General features: G+C 36.9%; 2 protein-coding genes across 3 annotated transcripts; one reads left to right on the top strand and one right to left on the bottom strand.

The window, feature by feature from the left end:
- The first annotated feature begins 1,094 nt into the window (after positions 1-1,094).
- On the top strand, positions 1,095-13,025 carry mtmr7b (myotubularin related protein 7b). Of its 2 annotated transcripts, none has more exons than XM_079615817.1 (14): positions 1,095-1,372; positions 1,926-2,045; positions 2,365-2,527; positions 3,646-3,803; positions 4,391-4,519; positions 4,641-4,775; positions 5,615-5,747; positions 5,837-5,946; positions 6,052-6,177; positions 6,312-6,361; positions 7,329-7,529; positions 9,543-9,677; positions 11,388-11,511; positions 11,761-13,025. In XM_079615817.1, exons 1-14 carry the CDS (start codon positions 1,349-1,351, stop codon positions 12,055-12,057), a joined length of 1,905 nt encoding a protein of 634 aa, XP_079471943.1. In that variant the 5' UTR covers positions 1,095-1,348; the 3' UTR covers positions 12,058-13,025. The 2 variants fall into 2 exon arrangements, with proteins under 2 accessions (XP_079471943.1, XP_079471944.1); XM_079615818.1 differs by having other exon boundaries at positions 1,101-1,372; positions 11,388-11,539; positions 11,761-13,019.
- vps37a (VPS37A subunit of ESCRT-I) lies at positions 13,001-20,986 on the bottom strand. Its single transcript, XM_079615830.1, has 12 exons — positions 20,552-20,986; positions 19,127-19,201; positions 18,919-19,036; positions 18,474-18,571; positions 18,159-18,369; positions 16,761-16,831; positions 16,455-16,582; positions 16,234-16,292; positions 15,893-15,961; positions 14,803-14,946; positions 14,355-14,469; positions 13,001-14,270 (listed from the first exon to the last, which is right to left on the bottom strand). Exons 1-11 carry the CDS (start codon positions 20,659-20,661, stop codon positions 14,389-14,391), a joined length of 1,164 nt encoding a protein of 387 aa, XP_079471956.1. The 5' UTR covers positions 20,662-20,986; the 3' UTR covers positions 13,001-14,270; positions 14,355-14,388.
- Positions 20,987-21,371: the final 385 nt, after the last annotated feature.

Raw genomic sequence — 21,371 nt, 5'->3', positions numbered from 1 at the left:
GAATATTAATCGCGTTGTCTTGATCTCTTCATTACGATTTGCTGAAATCAAACAAATGACACAACCTTAGACTTAAAAAAAAAATGATATATATATATAATATATATATATATATATATATATATATATATATATATATATATATTAAACTCAACCAAAATAATAGGCAACAGCTTTTGATTATAAACAGCAACACCTCCTCCTCTGACATATGATGATTCTATACTTTAAATAAATAAATAAATATTCTATTTTTATAATAGTTAGCGAAAGGGAAAACGTTACCACATTCAGAATCGAGCGCATCTGAATAAAAAGTTTAACCGTATTATTCATGGCTGTAATTTAGCGCCACCTTCTGGACAAATGTTGAATCCACAGAAACAACAACATTTATTGTAATCAATTAAAATATTATTTTTTGTAATGTGAAATAGTGATTACTAAAGAAGAAATGTTGGAAATGCATCATATGATAAAAGGCCACTGAAATGACTCAAGCTAAATTGTGAAACAATATGCTTTTTATTACAAAATGTACTAACACAACAACACAAAATACTACATGCTTGAAATCACATGATAAAAGACAAAACTGTGACTCTAGCCATTGTAATCCTGTGACTGGAAATCAACTTTAAATCGTAATTAAATGATCGAATCACTAAATCATAGAAAGGCTATTATAAACATCAATCAATACTATTCAAATAATACAAATCTTTATTTGGAGCCTTGCATAGAATGGCGCTTAAAATACAACCATATTCTTTATTGTTTCCAAGGGCGATAGTCTGTGACACAGAGATGCTTGCTCATGCGCTTCTGTGAAATAATCCACGGTAATGCGAAGTACGAATCCTACTATAGCGAGGGGTTTAGATCATACATAATAAATAGCCTATTTCTGCTTGGTTGCCTCCCTAAAGCTTCCAGTAACGTACATTATTTACAATTCACAAACCACACTTTCTTAAAAAAGAGAATAGTTCATTCGCCTTCTGACTAGAGCCCACCTATCATTGTCTGCCTTTCAACCAATCAGTGAGGTTTATTGGACTAACGTCACACAACGTAGGTAATATTCATGCACTGCCTTCGCCATAGTAGGATTTGTAGTGTGTGTGCGCGTTGTCCACCGTGTACCAGTCTGAGCGCACGGCGGATCTCCTCACTTTGACCAGAACCATGGCTTGAATTACACTACCAGCGGGTCATACTATTATCTAATGGTGTTCTTTTAACCATCATGCGACGCCCTGCTCTGTTCTTCTGACCTGATAAAGAGCCAATACCCCGGTCGGTTGGGATTCATTTTCTGCGCATCATTTGGACGGCCGTCTCTAGAATGGAGCACATCAGAACACCAAAGGTACAGCTGATGTCCTTTTATGTCCCGACCCGGCATTTAATGATAGCTCACAATGCAGCATCCATCCTCTAGATTTCTCTAATTTTGAATAGCATGTGCTTTGAAAAAAAAACGTAATATATGTTTTCCAAAATAATCTTTTGTAAAATAAGTGGTTTGACAGAATAAGCCCAATGATAGGCCCCAACGAAGCCCCCATTTTCCTTCATCTATTATAGTGCATTGTAACAATATTTGAATGGTTCTGCCTTAGCACTACTGATGCACCATGATAGTCAGCAGATTTATATTTTACTATTTTAATGTAATCAAGGGCAAAATAATCCAGGTTAGGACAAGTGCATGGATGATTTGGCCCTATCTAAATTAAGGTTTTAGAATATGCCAAGCTTATTGTGATTGTAATTATTGCAAAATAATTAACATGACCTTCTGAGCCATTATATTTTTTGGTAGGGTAGGATATTATTTTTCTTTAGTTGACTATATAATGTACATCACAAGGTTGGTAGCATTTTATATAAATTATATTTTATGATTTGTTGTTTTCCAGTTGGAAAATGTGCGCATGTTTGATAAGCTGACCCCCAGGAAGTCTATGGTGGGAACATTATACCTCTCCTCAACTCACACTATATTTGTAGAGAACTCGGAGGCCCGCAAAGAGACCTGGGTAGGAATCGAAACCTCTCCATGCAGACAATGAAGCTTCCTCTTGAAAATTACCCCAATTGTTTAAACCACAGTGACACAAGTCATCCACTATGGTCTCCTATAAACTGCTAGAACTGCATTTGTTGTCGCCTTATTCCATTTTATTATCTGCTACAAATCTTTATTTTTTATCTAAATTAAACACAGGAGTCAATGTATCTGTCTAGAATATATCTACTATATTTGTATATCTATGTTTGTCTAGACAAGAAGGTCCTTACAATATGAATATGATTCCAGAGTTCCACGAGCACTAAAGACCTCTCTTGCTCTGCTAGATTCTGCACAGTTTGATGAGTAATGTGGAGAGACTTCCGACAAATCCATCAGGAAGCCCTCTCATTATCCGCTGTAAGAACTTCCATGTTTATAGACTGCTGATCCCACTGGAGAAGGACTGTGTAGATGTGCTGGCTTCCCTCGCTCGTCTTTCACATCCAGGTAAAGTAAAATGCATATTATAAGTAAAAAAAGTGCAAAGGTACAAAAAAAAAAGTCACCTATTCCTGTAAAAGGTCACAGCATAGTCTTTGCAGAATGTATATTGGCTTTCATTTATCTTTTAGGGTTTAGGCCTAGTTCGGTATTAAAATTAGGGAGTTTCTAGATTGCCAGGTGTGGTTGCCAGAAATTCAATTTATAAAATATGGTGACACTGCTTCGGGTATTATGGGTTGGGAAATTGTTGGTTGTATATTTTACAACTTATAACCATGTATTTTATTACGTAATTATAATACCAATTTACTTGAAGACAAAAATCTGCTTTGTACCTTGAAATGTAGGCTAGTGATAACCACCATAATAATTTAGATGGTAAAATAGAAAGTCACATGACATGACAGATGGCCAGGTCTCAAATGCACAGGGTCACAGACAGACAACAGACCATCAGGTAAATGCACTAAAATAAATAAATACCGATAATAAAAATGTAACACAAAACTCCCCTATGTACATTACTGGTGAAAAAAAGAGGAAACAAAATTAGTTAAATACATTTTAATCATATGTGATGTGTCGCACTGAGACTTCAAGAATGTTCACCATAAATAGTTTTTACTTGTTAAAAACCATAAATATGTCAGTTTGTTTACATTGTAAATGGCTTAACATTACATTATATGTATTTTTAGTGTTTCCTCGTATATGATAAGGTTAGCCAATAATCAGGTTTTTACTGTAGCATTTTTACAGTATTTTTCTATTACTACCATTTTACTAGAAATGGTTTAAACCAGTGTCTTGTCAGCTCTGTGAGCCTTCTTTTTGAAGTCATGTAACAAATTTACTCACATATGATTTGGCGAAGCATGGTTAATGGTCCGTACATTTGCATTTTCTTCTGTGAAAAGTGAACACTGTGGCTTTTTTGCTTAGACAATGCTAGGTCTTAGCTGTTGCATCACAGTGCATTATGAAATACACCGTCTGTGAAATTTAGGCAACGTCAGAGGCAGAGCACAGTTCTATATAGCTTTGTGAGTTTATTCGCCCATGGGACCCACACACTCATTTACTTTTACTTGTGTCTCTCTCACTCTCTCTCTCTCTTGCAGAGCGCTATGGAGAGCTGTTTTGCTTCTCTTTTAACCCCAACCTGGATAAAGAGTTAAGGGAAAAGGCCTGGGCCTTCATCGACCTGAAGGCCGAATTCATTCGAATGGGAATACCCAGAAACCTCTGGCATGCCACAGCAGCCAACCATGAGCACAGAGTCAGTATGAGCTCAGATGCCTGTTCATCCTCCGGGTCAATAAACATGATTACCTTTTCCACAAAATTTCAGAGATCAGTTTTACTCCTTAAATTACACAGCCAAAAACAATATTAAACAAGATGTGTAGATTTTTTTTTTCTGTTTATGATGTATATGAATACTGATAGTTCGCCCACAAATCTAAATTCTGACTAGCACTCAACCTAATGTAGTTTCAAAACTGTGACTTCCAATCCAGAATCTCATAGTAATCAAGCTATTGATGGTAACAGCGACACCTCTGATTGGTTGATTTTTTTTTGCCAGGATTAAGGGTAATGCAGTTCTTTACTGGAGATTTGGCTAGTAAACATTTCAAAAATGATTTGAAATCACATGAAAATGCATCTTCTGCAAAATCATGTATCATTGCTTAGCAAGTTTAGGGCTCATGGTTTTACAGAGCAATATTTTGATATAAAATGAATTGATGAATCTTGCATAATAAGCACAGGAATGTTTCTTACTAAAGTAAACGGCCGCTGTTGAACTTGAAGAATGTAAAACAATACCGGTAGTTGTAATCTGACTATTTTGATTGGCAGTTGTGTGACACTTACCCGTCGGAGCTGTATGTGCCAAAGTCAGTCTCTCCTGCTGTCATTGTGGGCAGTGCCAAGTTCCGTAGTCGAGGACGTCTTCCTGTTCTCTCCTACTACCACAGAGACTCCAGTGTAAGTGCAAAAATAACGATACTCCTTTAAACTCAAGAGTACTTTTTATACTTGTGCTTAATATGTTATAGGTCGTCTTCACCTCCCCACTTTTTAAATGCTCACACCATTGCTTTTCTAGGCATCAATCTGTCGGAGCAGTCAGCCTCTTTCTGGTTTCAGTGCACGCTCCTCAGACGATGAGCAGATGCTGCAGGCCATCATGAAGTCAAACCCTGTCAGCGAGTTCATGTATGTGGTGGACACAAGGCCAAAGGTGAGAGATTAGACACACACACACACACACAAAACAGGTTGGACAAGCTGTTGAGATTTAGATTGGGTAGTTTGAAAGTTTTCTTTATCTGTCTGTCTGTCTGTCTGTTTATACGCAACCGTTTAAAGGTTTGGGGTTGCTGAGATTTTTTTAAGATGTTTTTTTTTTTTAAAGGAGTCTTTTGACAAATGGTGCATTAATTTGATCTGTAAAAACTGTAACATTTTGACGTATTACAATTTAAAACAACTGTTTTGTATTTTAATATATTTTTAAATGTAATGTATTCCTGTGATGCAAAGCTGAATTTTCAGCAGCCCTTACTCCAGCTTTCAGTGTCACATGATCCTTCAGAAATCATTCTTATTTGCTGACTGGGTTATCTAGTTACATTTCTTAGTATATCACAGTTGAAAACAGTTGTGCTGCTTAATTTTTGTGTGTGGAAACTGCATTTATTATTTGATGGATAGAAGGTTCAAAATTTAAAAAAGAAATTTTTTATAACAATGTGATTTTTTTTTTTACTATTACTTTTGATCAATTTAATGCATTGTTGCTGAATAAAAGTATAAGTATTCATTTATTTTTTTGTTAATCTTACTGACCCCAATCTTTTTAAAGGTAGTATATATTGATATTTGTGTCCAGAAATATTGTGTGTGTGCATAGTGACATTTTCATGACATTTAACCCCCCCTTAATTTCTCACTGTAATGTACTATGCCATAATGTACCTTACCATAACTATACCAGTATGCCATAATGTACCATAGTGTAAATAATCCAAAATACTAACAGTATTGTGAGTTTGAAACGCTGTTTGTGACTGCTTTCAGCTGAATGCCATGGCTAATCGTGCTGCTGGGAAGGGCTACGAGAATGAGGACCACTACACTCACATCAAACTGCAGTTTATTGGCATCGAAAACATCCATGTCATGAGGAACAGCCAACAGAAGCTTATAGATGGTAGATGGATTAATCATTAATACAGATACCTGTCTGGTGATCACTTCCTATCCATATGGAAATGCACCTTTTCTGTCTATTTGTTGCAGTTGGTGATCTCGTGGCTCCCACCATGAGTGATTTCCTCTGGGGTCTGGAGAACTCTGGCTGGCTAAAACACATCAAAGCTGTACTAGATGCTGGAGTCTTCATTGCAAAGGCAATACTTTTTAGATGATTTAGTACCCAAGTAGAAAACCTAAGTTCGGATAGCATGTGATTGGCACAATCACATATGTATTATTCTGTTGATGTGTGTCCACAGGCAGTGGCAGAGGATGGAGTGAGTGTTTTAGTGCACTGTTCAGACGGGTGGGACAGAACCGCTCAGGCCTGTTCTGTGGCTAGTGTACTACTAGATTCATACTACAGAACTATCAAGGGACTGATGGTAATAAGAACTTTGATGATGATTGATCCGTTTGGCATTGCTTTTCAAAAAGTGCTAGTCTAACATCATCTATAAAGACTAAATTTGTAACATTTATTTGTTTTGTCAGTATTTAAACAAAGTCTTCTTTATAGGTTCTGATTGAAAAGGACTGGGTGTCATTTGGACACAAGTTTTCCCACAGGTTTGTGTTTTTTCATTTCAATTTGCACGTTTCTGGACTCACATGTTGGACTTGCATTTGTTTTTAATTTATTGAATTGAATAACAGCTTTCTGTGAAATCTCTTCTACTGTGTTTGTTGGATGACATACAAAACCAGAAAGACCTCATTACTCAATCTATAACAGATACTGTGACTAAACCGTCAGTTACGCTCACGCAGTATACAGTGTTATACTGTGTGTCTCTAAGCTTTAGGTGAGCCACTACCATCTAAGCATGAAATGCTACAGGGTCAGTTTATGAAAAAATTAAAATGTTCTTATGACACAAAAGAGAAATTTTCAAAAATGCTTGAATTACAACTACAAGCAAGAATGCTTCATACAACTCTCCAACATATTACAAGTCTTCTGAAGTCATACGATCACAACTTACTTAATGATTAAAAGTAGATTGCATACGTGCATATTCAAACTTGGCATGTCTTGGTGTGATGTCACTGACACAAAAAAAAAACACTAATCCTTTTTTTGTAATATGACACATCAAACTGTCATATTGTTGACAGTTTGATCAACTGCAAAAGTGCAAAGGAAATCTGACAGTTTGATCAATATGCAAAAGTGCAAATGAAATCTGAGAAAAGAAAGGTTTGGAATTAAATGAGGGTAAAGGATGATAGAATTTTTGGAAGGTGAACTATATCATTACTTCTACTATTTCATCTACTACATAATTACATTTCATCTTCATGTATTAATAAAATTGGTTGCACTTTGTCTACAGTTGACTAGCTAAATATTCTTCTAACTATGAGTAACTTTGCAATTACGTGTCAACTAACTCTCATTAGTGTATTAGTAGACTGTTAGGTTAGGGTTTGGGTTAGTAGAATAAGTTATGTACTGCAAAGTTACTTATAGTTAGTAGAATGTCTTAAGTGGACTGTCATAATAAAGTGTTACCATAAAATCTTCTACATTCAGGTACGCTCATCTTGACGGTGATCCTAAGGAGGTTTCCCCAGTTATGGACCAGTTTCTGGAGTGTGTGTGGCAGTTGATGCAGCAGTTCCCCTGTGCGTTTGAGTTCAATGAGCGATTCCTCATACAGCTACACACGCATATCTTTTCCTGCCAGTACGGGAACTTCATTGGCAATTGCCAGAAAGAAAGGAGAGACTTGAAGTAAGAAAACCAACTACATTTTGCCACTTTTTTTAATGGATTTTTTTTTATGGATTTGGATAGTAGAAAGGGAAGAGGGGTGAACAGAATCAGCAGAATTGTCCAGACTTTTACTCGCACCAGCTGCATGAGCACTTGCAGACTTGCAACATGTCAGAGCATGTAGGATAACTGCTAGGTCACAGCTTTGACAGAAATATTACTTTTTGAACTGGGATGTTGTAGATGTAGGATAGATAGCCCACAGTATGTTTACTGGCAAATTGCCCAAAAATGGCAGGATCCAGTCGAAACCGATGCTATTGCTACGTAACTTTTGTGAGTCCAGGTGCACAGGTTTTTATGAACGGGCCACATGGGTTGCCGGGTTGATGTTATGACAGCTCTTAATGGCCCAGACACAACAAACCAAGATCAAAGATCTAGTAGGGATGAAAGCCGATTGTGGTGTCAACTCATGTTGCTTGTGTCTGGACCAAAAACTTGTTTGAACACACTGCAAAGACTACATCCAATGGCCAACTACTATGTACGCCTGCATCAGCGTCAGAGGAAATGCGTCTCCATACCAGCAGGTGGCAGTGGTCAGTATTTGTCAGTCAAAACCAGAAGAGCTAGGACTATGGCTATACACAAACTATAAAAAAATGCTGCGCCCGAAATCATGTATAATTACGTGACGCTTCATTGCTATTCACAACTCCTTCTGTGATATAATGGGATGCTAAAGTGTCCATCAGATATACACTTCAGAACCTGGAAGTAGTACCCTGCTGAAAAATTAATCTTAAACCAGAATAAATTCCATGTTGGTCCAGGCTGGTTGGAGCTGGTATAGTGCTGATCTAGCTGGTGGACCAACATAGCCATACTGTTCTCCAGCAAAACTGAGCCGGTGTAGCTGGGGACCAGTAAACCAGCATCCCCTCACATTCGTTTTTCTTCTCATACACTGGTTCACTAATGGCTCGTTTCCACCGAGCGGTACAGTACAGTACAAATCGGGATGGTAAGCCATGATCTGGCTTGCGTTTCCACCGCCAACAGTACCCTTATTTGATAGGTGTGGTGTAGCAATCCACATCATTTTCGCTCGAAGAAGAAAGCGACACTGAACAACAATGGAGGACATACAGCAGATCTTGTTCTTGCTTCTCGGCATGTGGCTTTTTGTCACAAGAAGACAAGAAGTTTGAGCAAAGGCTGCAAGGAAAAACACAGCCGGAAAAGCACACGCAAGTGACGATTCTCTGTCAACCAATCAACGTTCTGCAGTGACTCTAGCTCCACCCTTTAGTACCGGACTACTGTGCTAGGTACCCCAACGGAAGGGTCCCAAAAAAGTGGTACGGTTCGGAATTAGGGTACCATTCACAACTTCTGACAATGGAAATGACAAAAATTGCGTACCGAACTGAACTGTACTGTACCGCTCGGTGGAAACAAGGCATAAGCTGGAACAGCCAATAAGAGTGATCACAGATGGGCGCCGCCAATTCAACATGCTCAATCGACCGAAAACCGGCTAGTGCCAACGGTGTAGAACACCCCAAAAAACTAGGCCAGATGTCTGCATGGTGTGGAGGCCTGTCTGAGAACTATGGTTCATCCCTTTACATGTTTAGATTATTTTCCAGTGGCCAGTTCTTGGCCAGAATAAGCTGCAAAGCGGACTCGACAAACATGCCAATACTTCTTCAAAAAAGGGTTAGTTCAAGAGTTCAGTATCTAAAAGGCTTTACTTATGACAATAGAGATTAGACTGAATATTCATTTAACATTTATGATTTTATATACAGTGTATATATATATATATGAATGTTTAAGTTGTAACCAACTACAGCAATAAAAAAAAACTTGAGGTGGACATTCGATTCTACATCAAGGGCTTACCACAACCATAAAAAAAATCGAGTTTCAAACAAAAGGTAATCTAACTGTTGGATTAGCTTGGTTTCGTTACCTTAATCTGCTAGTTTACTCATTCAATCTCCCTCTTTGTACACTATGCAGGTTACAAGAGAGAACACACTCTTTGTGGCCACACCTGTGGGAGAACAGAGCCGAATACACAAACCCTCTGTACAGGACAGACCACAGTCAGACACAGGGTGTTCTGAAACCTCTCACCACTGCCTACTGCTTCAAGTAAGTCAACCCAATTTGAATGCCCCTGATGCCTTTAAATGATCATCTAACCTTCCTTCACGTCGTACAATAGTCGTGCTTCTTTCTGAATTGGCATAGAGATGACAAAGCTCCATACTGTAAGAATGAGAACGAGAAATTAAACCATATTGGACCCAAAATAGCTTGCAGTGACACCTTTGTGAATGTTTTTTTTTTTCTTTTCAGCAAATGTAGCAATTAAAAAAAGGTGTTGATTTCTTTAAGTAAGAATTAAAGGTGGGGGGAAAAAACGTATATATTATTCTACATATATATTATTCTACTTATATGTTATACTCTACATCAAGGCACTTTAGTGGACTTTTAAAAAAGACGTTGCGTCTGTTTGATGTAATTACTTGGGTGGTTTGTCCCTTTTAATGATTTAATTTAGGTTGATCCAATCTTAAGATATCTATATGCTTGAGAGTTGAACAAATAACCTCTCATGTAAGCCTTGTCGAGTGAATTCTAGAGGTGTTTCAGGAAGAAAGTAGTTATAAAATTAAATGGTGGTTCTTTTTTAGGTATGTTACCTGGGGGCTCAGTGTCAAAATGGATAAAAGCAAGTTTTACTTGGTAAAAACAGTGTAGAACAAAGCTATTGTTATGCTATTACACATATCATTGGTAAAATAGACTTTAGACCAGGGGTGTCAAACATACGGCCCAATCCGGCCCAGGGGATGATTTAGATATGCACTGGTTGACTGGCCATAAATTGGTGCGGTTTTAAGTTTTATTTTGGCGGATATCTATTCAAGACTTGCACACAAACTCTTTTGCAAACATTTCCCAAAATGTCATTTGTGTGGAAATATTATGAAGTCTGTAAACAGGCACAGCAAGCTCACTGTTTGTGAAATATGGGAAGAAAAATATAAATATTGAAATGGGGGTAGGGGTTTATATGAATGCATCTCTGAAGGGAACTGTCTTCAGAATAGATGGCATTTTCTTGTCCTCTTGCCTTCGTATAATGTTGTGTTTTTTAAAGCAGCGCTGCTTTGTGTACAGTGGTAAACAAGGAAACTCTATACTGATGCTGTTCCATAAGCGCCACCTACTGTCAGAGAGTGGATTTGCATTTTCACTCAGTCTGTCTGCTGTTTTTGTTTTGTGCAGGTGTCAGCTGGCATTATTATAGCTAAATTTCACAAAACAAAAGTCAGACAAGTGTTTTCTGCTCTGCAAAAGCAAATCCTCTTTGTAAAGACTTCCAAAGGATGAGGATGTGAAGTCAGTGGTTAAAATTACCACAGCGATACAACGGCAGTATAACCTTTTGACGATTGCTTCTCAAATCTTCGTGAGCTCTAAATGTTTTTTTAAAAATGACAAAAGCATAACTTAAAGGGATAGTTCACCCAAAAATAAAAAAAAATCTGTCATCATTTACTAACCCTCAAGTTGTTCTAAATGGCTTTCTTCTACTGAACACAAAATAAGATATTTTGAAGAATGTCAGTAACCAAACAGTTAACTGGCCCCATTGACTTCCATATACATTTTTTTCAATCAATGGGGCCGATGAACTGTTTGGTTACCGACATTCTTCAAAATATCTTATTTTGTGATCAGCAGAAGAAAGAAATTCATACAGGTTCATTACCATCCTTAATGCATTTTTTTTTTTTTTTTTTTTGCAAAGTTCAATAAAGGATTAATCAACTGGAAATGATGTTCTAGGTTTTGGAAGGGGATGTACGGCCGTGCAGAGAAAAGTGTGACTTCACAGTCTCCAGCCGATTGCCTGAACGCAGTAAGGGAGGAGTCACAACAACTGGAGGAGGAGCTTAGCACCCACCAGGAGGTACCACGGGAGACGGACGCTGGACAAGGCATACACATGCATGCATAAATATCACATATGTATCATAAGCATTTAAAAAAGTATGACCAAGTAGACATCGCCCTCTCTGGGATGGGATTTATTCTGACATTACAGTATGCAAGTGTTCCATTTCAAACAGTTCATTAGAATTTAATTTGTTCCTTTTATTTGCTGCACTGATGTAAAACTGACAGACTTTGACCTCTTCAAACTTGCTTACCTAAACAGAGAATTGTCGAGCTGAAGGAGAAAACTTCAGGGGAGAGGAAGGAGACCAAGAAGTTGTCTGAACGGGCCCGCCGTCCAATTCCGAACGAGTGTGAACTCGGCAGCCCACTGGACTATTTCACCACACCGAGAAGCGAGAAGCACACTCCTCCTTTCACACTGCCACTAGAGCTAGCAGCCCAACCTAAGAGCGGTGACCCCGATGACCTTTCAACCTGCAGCGATTTTGAGTCAGGCGTGGCTGACCTCAGTAGCCACTCCTCCAGTGCTGGAGACGACGCTAAGGACCCCGATTAGGATGAGATGGTCAAAAAAAACGCCTGAACTAAAACAGAACTGGTGACAATGAGGGATAAAAGCACAGTAACCAGGCAACTATGTTGTATTTTTAATGTTATTTTAATTTTTCTTTTTAAATCTGTGTGTGAATTTATATTTAATTATGTGCACAATATCCAAGATGGTATGGCAATAAGACCTTATTCCATTATAGTAAAAAATATTATATATATCCTGTGTAATGTTTTTAAGTTTTGGGTTGACTGTGTATATTTTGTATATTTTATGCGTCATTATTTTATTTCCATAACTATGTACGGAACAGCATATTACCATACTAATACACAGAACATATATTAGATATCCAGAATACATTTGCCAAAATACATACGGCTTAAAATACTGTGTCCCAAAAAGATTTTAAATCAGCGTTCTTGATTACCAATAGTTTATTATTTGTTTGAGAAATAAGACACAACTGTTTTATTTGAACGTATGCTAGATGACTAGAGTAACATTCTATTGTTTGAAATGTAAAGCATTTTATAATGCTTTCTAATTTTTACATACTATATACAGCAGGAAGAGTATGCTAGGATTCCATTCCAAACATAGCCCATACTGTATACTCATGGAATTTGGTCTGTACCTATCAAGACCATCCGATTGCCACATGTGTTTCATTTGTATTCAAAGGAACTCTTAAATAGAAATTGTGAGAATTTGATGTATATGTGAAAACAAGAACTGTATGTCACTCAAACACACTACATGACCTTCCCATTTCAGTAACTGTAGGCATACTCTGACATAGACAATCAATCCCTCACACATCCACATGAATACCTTTTCAGCTATACCAGTAGGTTTTGTCTGGAACATGTGACTATAGGGCAAAAAAACGCTCTCAATAAAATGTTTGACAAACAGCAAACAAAATTACAGCATATCTGGAGCCAATTTTTACTAATGCTTGTGTTAAATGGTGTATTACATGTACCTGGGTACTCAAGTTATTGCCATTCTTTGATGAACATTATAGTGAAATGTGTAATAATTAGCGCCATATTAGCTCTTTCCCCGCCAGTGTTTTTTTTTTTAAAGTTGCTTGTCACCTTCAGGATTTTATAAAATTTCCACAAACATTTCATGGCCCCCAGAAGATTGGTTGTATGAATATCTGAACATACAATATATCAAAAGAAAGTATGCATTCTTTTTTTAATCAACACTTGAATGTGGGTAAGTTCCATAAAAGAAGCAACATTTTGAACAAAAAGCTAAGAAAATCAAGTTTTTTCCCGAAAGATTACAACGTGCATAAGCTTTTACTGCTTGTTTCTGTTCCTTTTTTGCCTGTTATGATGCTTCCTGATATTCACTACTTTTTCAGAAGATGCGTGTAATAGCGCCCACTACCGTATAACAGTGAAAACACGGGAAGCCGGAAAATACTGTCTATGGCGGGGAAAGAGTAAAAAGGATTGTTCACACCACACCATCTTCTATTGTTGGACAAACAAGTCAAACTCAGCCTTGCAGTGCTTTGAAAGAGCCACGAAGTGTTTACTCTTCATGGAAAACTTACAAATGGCTTACTTGTTATCAACGAAAAGTGGCACATTTCACCTTAGGGATCAGCTCTTAGGGATGCATCATGCACCGATAATACAATTCTGCCTGAACACTGATAAATTAAAGTTAAAGTTACTGAAAATGCAAAACCACACTTAAGCCATAACAGAGATTATTCTAAATGTTTTATTAACCTATCAAATTAAATAAACATATAATACAATGTCTAATAATAATAAAGGCTTTTTTTATCAACATTATTAAATACAGTATGTTTTTGTCGTACGTTTACGGCAGCATTAACATTGTTCAAAAAATCATTTTCAAGTGCGTACAAGGCCCAACCCCATTTGTCACATCATCAACTCAACTACTAAGCTTAGAACTCCGGCTGTTTCTGAACACTATTAAGGACAGATTGCCTTTGGGTCACAGCCAGACTGGGCAGATCCAGACGTACTCGCATCTGGTCAACTCAATCATTGTGAGTGTAACACTTTTGGAATCATGTGCAAAAATTATTTTGATTTCATTAAAGAATGATGCAGAAATCTCTTTTTGTCATATGTATCTAGGTTTGCCCAATCAAGGCTGTAGACCACAAGATGTGCTGCTTGTCTCAAGCCCACCGGTCTGCTGGTAGATTGATCCCAAACCTGCGATAAAGAATAGAATGTAGCGTTTTTAATAAACAGGAGTGTTGAAAATACCACAAGTGAGTTTCTCTGAGGGAAACGTACCTTCCTCCATGGAAAGAGCACTGGGGCATTCAATCTAATGTGTTGAGGGGAATTGTCCATGTGTGTTCATGCATTGCTGGAGCTTTTCTTCTTTGGCTCTTCTGCAGTGGCAAAGCTGAAACAGAAGGTTACGTCATTATCATGTTACACAAGTTTTCATATCAGAGCTTAAGATAAGATGCAATGCAATGGCTTGACAAGTGTTCGAGTGTTGACTTGTTTTGTAACAGGAAGTTGGAGCAGAACAAAAAGTATCATGAACATCACACTAGTCTCGTGAAATGTTGTAACAAAACAGCATGATTGATTGTATGTAATTGTGGTGTAATAAGGTGCTGTACAATTTCCCTGTAGCTTTCTTCTGGAGGTGCATAGAAGACGCATGAAACAACAAACAAATGTTTATATTATACTGAATACTGAATTATACTGAATATTGCTTTAATACCGTTCTCTTGTCCATGAAGTTGCCTAAGAAGTCGTCAATCTCGGCCTTTCCTTCCAGAAAGTTTTCCGCTGTCTCCTCAGACTCCTCTTCAGCCTGATGGGCCGCTACCTTTAATCTGGCCTGCAGCGCGCTCAGACTGCAGCTCTGGCAGAGGAATATGAAAATGTATATTTCTATAAAAAAAAATAACTGCTGAATTTTCAGCATCATTACTCCAGTCTTCAGTGACACATGATCCTTCAGAAATCATTCTAATATGCTGATTTGGTGCTCAAGAAACAACTTTTTTCTACATTTTATATTGTCAGTGTTGAATACAGCTGTGTTGTTTAATATTTTTGAGGCAACTGTGATAGACTACCATTCAAAAGTTTGGGGTAAGTAAGATAAAAAAAAAAAAAATTAAATAACATATTACATGCTATTCTTTTGAGCTTTCTATTCAATAAATAATTCTGACAAAAATGTATCACGGTTTCAGAAAAAAACAAAAAAAAAAACAGCAAAAATCGTTTCCAACATTGATAATAATAAAATTAATAAGAAGGATCAGAAGAAGAACCATTAAAAATCATACTAAATAAGCACTAAATCAACTTTGGCATCACAGGAATAATATTAAAGTATATTAAAATAGAAAAAGAGTTTATAGAGTTATTAATAAGAGTTATTTTAAATTGTAATAATATTTTAAAATATTACTTTTTTTACTGTACTGGTATTTATGATCAAATAAATACAGCCTTGGTGAGCAAAATACACTTCTTTCAAAAACTAGTGTGTGTGTGTGTGTGTGTGTGTGTGTGTGTGTGTGTGTGTGTGTGTGTGTGTGTGTGTGTTATTATATATTATTTATAAAAAAATTTATTAAAAAAAAAGAGAGAGCAAAACATAATATGGAGGCAGAAAAACCACAAACACAGGTATGCAAAATCCAGAGGTTTGATATTTTGAATATTAGACCACATGGAGACTGGAACGTTATATTTTCCAGCGGACACCACAATTTCCAGTCCAACGGACACACAATCAGGTGTCAAAATGGTAAATGAAAAATAGTATTTTTTCCATCTTTGCATGTGTGTTTTACCTCACTGAGCTCATGTTGTCTTTGCATTTTGGTTTCAAATACCGTCTTCATCTGGGTTAACTGTTCATACTACACAAAAAAACACACACACAAAAAACACACACCAGATAATCGTTATCATCAGAAAAGGAAAGACAGTGACAAGATTACAATGTACATTGGGCTCCAGAAGTCTGAGACAGCTTGTGAAATTAATGCTTCTACTTTGATTTTTTTTTCCCTTTTAATACCATAACATAACATTATCAACATTGACACTAAAATAAAACAAAATTGAACTGAAAAATTAAATCAGACTTTTGGACCCAAGTATTTGTGACAGCATTTGTTAAAGTACGTACTTTACACAACATCTCTTGTCTCTTACTCTCCAGTTGAGGCTCAAGCTGTAGGTTTTTCTCTGAAAGTAAAATATATTCCTTCTGTTATTTGCAAAACTGAACCAAAAACACTGATCTGATCTACATTAATTGTGTTTATAGTTTTAAGGGCTAGTTTGGTGATTCAAGTTATCTGTGAAAAATCCCACTGATCCCACTTTAGTCTAAAATTGGAAACTCACTGGCCATCTCTACAATGTTGTTGACCAGCTCCTCTTTGTCAGAGGTTACTTGTTTGAGCTGAGGCAGACACATGAAGAACTCCAACAGCACGTCATCTTGATCGTTCATGTCCTTCAGTTGAGAAACACTAGATTACAAACACAAGACGACAGAATGTGAGTAATGTCAAGTTCATATGTATTTTTAAGAATAGACTAAAGTAACTGGTGTATGTTTTAGTACAGTAAACTACCTAAAAAACAAGATCTGATTCATCCTCAGAACAAACAAATGCAAGACAAAACAAATGCCCAGAAGTTTCGTACCTCATCTCAGATAGTTCTGGAAATGTATCTGGGATTTCAGGCATCTTGTATATGTGTCCATTCAGACCTGACTACAAAGGAAGAACAACAAGAGTGAGAATTTACAGGTTATTGTGGATTGAATTATGTGTGTTCCTGTTTCACACCACACAGAAAGTGGTCAGTAATGCCCTCCATTATTGAATGTTGCTTCATAAAAGCCTATGATGCAAAAGACTATGCTGATTAATAAGATATAGTGCATTTTGAGTGTTACAATTCAGTGTGCTATGAGTTATGGAAGCCCATTTTCTGTCTTAGTTTTCTGTCTCATAATTTTACCTTTTAATGTCATAATTTCGACTTCTCATAATTTTGACTTTTTTAAATTTCCGACTTTAGGTTAATTATATGATACAAAATAAAAATGGAAAAGTCATAATTATAAGATAAAATATTTAAAATTGACTTAAGTCAAAATGTACATTTTATCTCAATTGAAAAAAAATACATTAGACTTAGTATGTCAAAATTTCAACATTTATATATCAGAATTTTTTTTTTTATCTTACTATGACATGGTGTGTCAATTTCAACGTTTTATCTCATAATTTCGAATGTTCATGTCAATTAAGATTTACAATATTTTGCAAAATTATGCTACACAGCACTACACTGCTTATACAAACAGTGTGGATACTGTAACCTGTTAATATGGGTAATTTAATTATGAGATAAAAGTCTAAATGATTAAACACTACGACATAATATACAAATCATAATAGATAAGATAAAAGTAATTATTCTGACATCTTATCTCATATTTCCAACTGTCTTTTATCTCAGACTTAAGACTTAGCATCTCAGAATTTCAACTGAATATGTCATGGTGGAAATTGGCTCAGAAATATGTCTCAGAAACTTGCACCTACAGTTCTGCTACACAGCCCTACGCTGCTTATACAGCGTGAATTAACCTCTTAATATTGTGTGTGATGTGAAACAGACGAGGATTACTGGAAAAAAATATATCGTGGCCTTGTTTTTAATGAATCAGGATGTGTAGCAGGTGTGGCAAAGATGGTGATGGACATTTAAAGTAAACATAATGATGCATGCAAATGTATCACCTCTAGTTTCTATTTTATTTGTTCACAACATCCCAAATCGTATTATTGTAGTCTGAACATCAGACATGAACTTAAAATATGATTTCTATCAAATCAATTCAAGCAACAAATGTATGTGGTTTGAATTTTTATTTAAATTGCTAGTTGTCGTTTTCATTGTTCAGAACACAAGTACTCAGCGTCACACACAATGTGAGCTAGTGCCTGTAGATGTAGTTGTGCAAAACACAGTGAATGTAATAGTAGTAAACCGACTGGCTGATTTTTGGACTGAATGCCCGTTAGGTACCTGTGAATCAGCAGTTGGTACAGGAAGAGGAAGGTCTGTGATGAGTCCATAAGCTGGCGCTGCTGGTCGGGGAGGGGCTTGTTGAGGCTCCGCCCCTGCATGTGGCACAGGGACAGGGCCAATAGGCCGCTGACCATCCTGTGGTTGGAAGGCAGGAACAAAATGGAAGCTCTGAGTTGAGTAAGGAGGCATCCCAGATGGTTTGTACATACTGAGCCACAAGACAAAGAGAACAACAAACACACAAATTAGAGATATTCCTTATTAGACATGATTTAACTTGTAGTAACATGGTAAAACAAATAAAAAACTCACTAAGGAAAGTTGGGACCTGACATCAAGGCAGGAGGACTTTTCCAGAACTCATCTAGCAAACTCTGAATAACTTTCCCTAAATCTGAATGCATTCCAAACTAGTGAAAAAGAAAAAGAAAACAGTTATTTCATAACTGTTGCATAATACATACTTAAATAGCTATGCAGTTTAAAATGGCATTTGACTTGAGAAGTTTATTCAAAAAGGTATTGATTGGATTTTGAAAAGTGGCATTCAATTAATGTTTGGACGATTTTAATAATTTAATAATGTGCACTGACAAATCATAAGAACAGGAATGTGTATTAATGAAAGTAAATATAGGCTATATACGTATTGATTTCATGTTTACCTAAAAGAAATCAGAGTAGAAAATCAGAACATTTACATGCAGTGCAGAAGGACTGATTTTACAGAAGTCATATAAAATGACAAATAACTTACATTAGTTATGAGTGGGCTGGTAACCATTGTTCCATTATTACCGTCTACTAAATGATGACCTACTGGTGGAAACACACTGACCACTGGTTTCTCCTGAGGGAACTGTGGTGGGAGTAAGCTGTGGATGACAGCAAATGTCAATATTAAACCACACTCAAAACCATGTGTAAATGCATATAAATAAAACAAAATAAAATTGTATACTTACATATTGACAGTAATAGTTGAATTGTTGATAGTAAAAGGAAGTCTGTACTCTACATCCTTCTGAATTTCTGCAAGACTGTGGAGACATCAGAATTAAGTCAGACATAAGTAGACATTTTTTGGGGGTTTTATAAAGTCAGCATGAAACAGAATGCGATAGTATTTTCTTTCCTTTTCCTTTTTTCCTTTTCCGCTTTTTACAATACAGATTGTTTTAAAGCAGCTTTACAGCGATAAACAGGAAAATAATGTAACAAAGTTTGCTAAGGCTGTACTGCAGATCTAGAAGAAAATAGCGTCATAGTCCAGCTTCAGTAAGTTCAGTGATGATGGTTCATTTTTATTGTAGATCAATATGACTGAATATGTGACATATATGCGAGTGAAACGACTTGTGTGTAGGCTGTGACTTGAGTTTGTTGAATTGATTGGATCGGTGTGGTTTGCTAATGCTGTGATCTGCTATTGCATTGCTGTGATTTCAAGTGAGTGACAGGTAAAACAGGTCATCAGAGACATCAAAAGAGATGTCATTGCAAGAGGGACATCAAGATGTTTTGATCAAAGATCACGTTTGTTTACATTAATTTAAAACATAATAATAATGATGTTCAATAATTAATACTGCTATATTCCATTAAAAAAAAGCACTGTCCATTTTAATACTGCACATACAAATACCCTCAAAAACAGGCCACCACCACCTGTTAGTAAATCTCAGCCAATCACGTTATTCGAGGGGCGGCGCTATCTTTTTTGCAGACCAATGGAGAAGTCCGGGAAACATGTTTGGGAAGAACTATCATAAATAATATTTTGCGAATCGCTTGGTGTCTTGGCGCAGAATTGAGAATTCACTTTCATATTGTTATCAAGACTGGCAGCTTCATGTTAGTTACATTCTACGAAACTGAAAGATCGATTGTTCAGATGAATTTTGATGAACTCGCCATTGCGTAAATGGGCCAGATCTTGTTTTGTGGTGTGAACAACTATTAAATGTCACCTCGTCAGAACTAAGGAAGTCAAACCCTCTCGGGAACAAAATGGCTCTATCAGTCTGTTAAGAAACAATACAGGGTGTACCGTGCCACTCATTTAAAACCTGTCCTGTTGAGTAAGAAGGGATCTGAAGTAAACTATGAAGAGCTAATACTTTAATCTGAAACATGTACGGCACATCCAGAACGCGCGCGCACACACACACAAAACAACAACAACAACATAATACATAGGGTATTCCGGATGATTCGTGTCATCGAGCCGACCAGCGAGCACGTGTTATAAATACTGAAATCATTAGATGTATAACTTAAGTTTGGCTCTCTCAAATCCTAGCTAGCTTCCTCCTGCTGTCTTAATACCTAAACGCTGTCCAGGTATTCAGCTCTCTAGGTTTGGGACACAGCCATTGAGCGAGACTTACTTGGAGTGAGCAGCTTTGAGAGACTCGATCTGTCTCTGTCTTTGTTTCTGTAAACTGTTCAGAGGAGGGATCGATCCAGAACCCTTGGACAGAGGGAATATCCAGTTCATCCTCGACTGCCAAACCGCAAACTAACGCTTGAATCTCTCGGCGTTGTCAGTTTTAAGAGGCCTGACGAAATGAAACAGAAATTCAAGAAATACCCAACGCCACCATTAGCATTAGCTACGAACCTATCTAGTGTTTACTAATGTTAGCGACCTAACACCCGTTTAAAATGAGTGAATATGTAACCTAAAGGAAACAATGAAATAGCCGCTAAATGATCTGTTAGTTTTAATAACAGTATGAGAGATTAAGAAGTACACGGGCTCGCAAGAAAACAACCCCTGTGAGCGTGACGTCAGCTGTTTAGCGCTGCTCGCGTCATCACTCACAGCAGGGAGGAGTTTAAAGAGACACGGGTCTAAAAGCAGGTTGCTGAAAATTATTTTTTTTTTACGCAATAGATAACTGAATATCACTATTCTACACAACACATGAGAACAGAAATACAACGACATGCCCCATAACAGTCGGGAAATCATTCTTACAAGTTACCATGCTAAGTTACGTCGAGCGCTTTAACTAATCACTTGTCACTGGATTAGCACAATTGTGTTTACTATAAGCGACATTACTCAACAAGCGCGTTAGCTTAGCTGCAAGTCTTTGACGCATTAATGATTATGAAGAGATTGTTTTTTCACTTTTTTCATAGGGACTCATCGCGATGAGTTCCTATGGTCCCTACCGTCTGTGAGACAGCTAGTGTCAGAAG

This window comes from Phoxinus phoxinus, assembly GCF_949152265.1.
Source record: "Phoxinus phoxinus genome assembly, chromosome: 6".
Taxonomy (NCBI): domain Eukaryota; kingdom Metazoa; phylum Chordata; class Actinopteri; order Cypriniformes; family Leuciscidae; genus Phoxinus; species Phoxinus phoxinus.
This window is presented reverse-complemented; position numbering and strand designations above follow the sequence as displayed.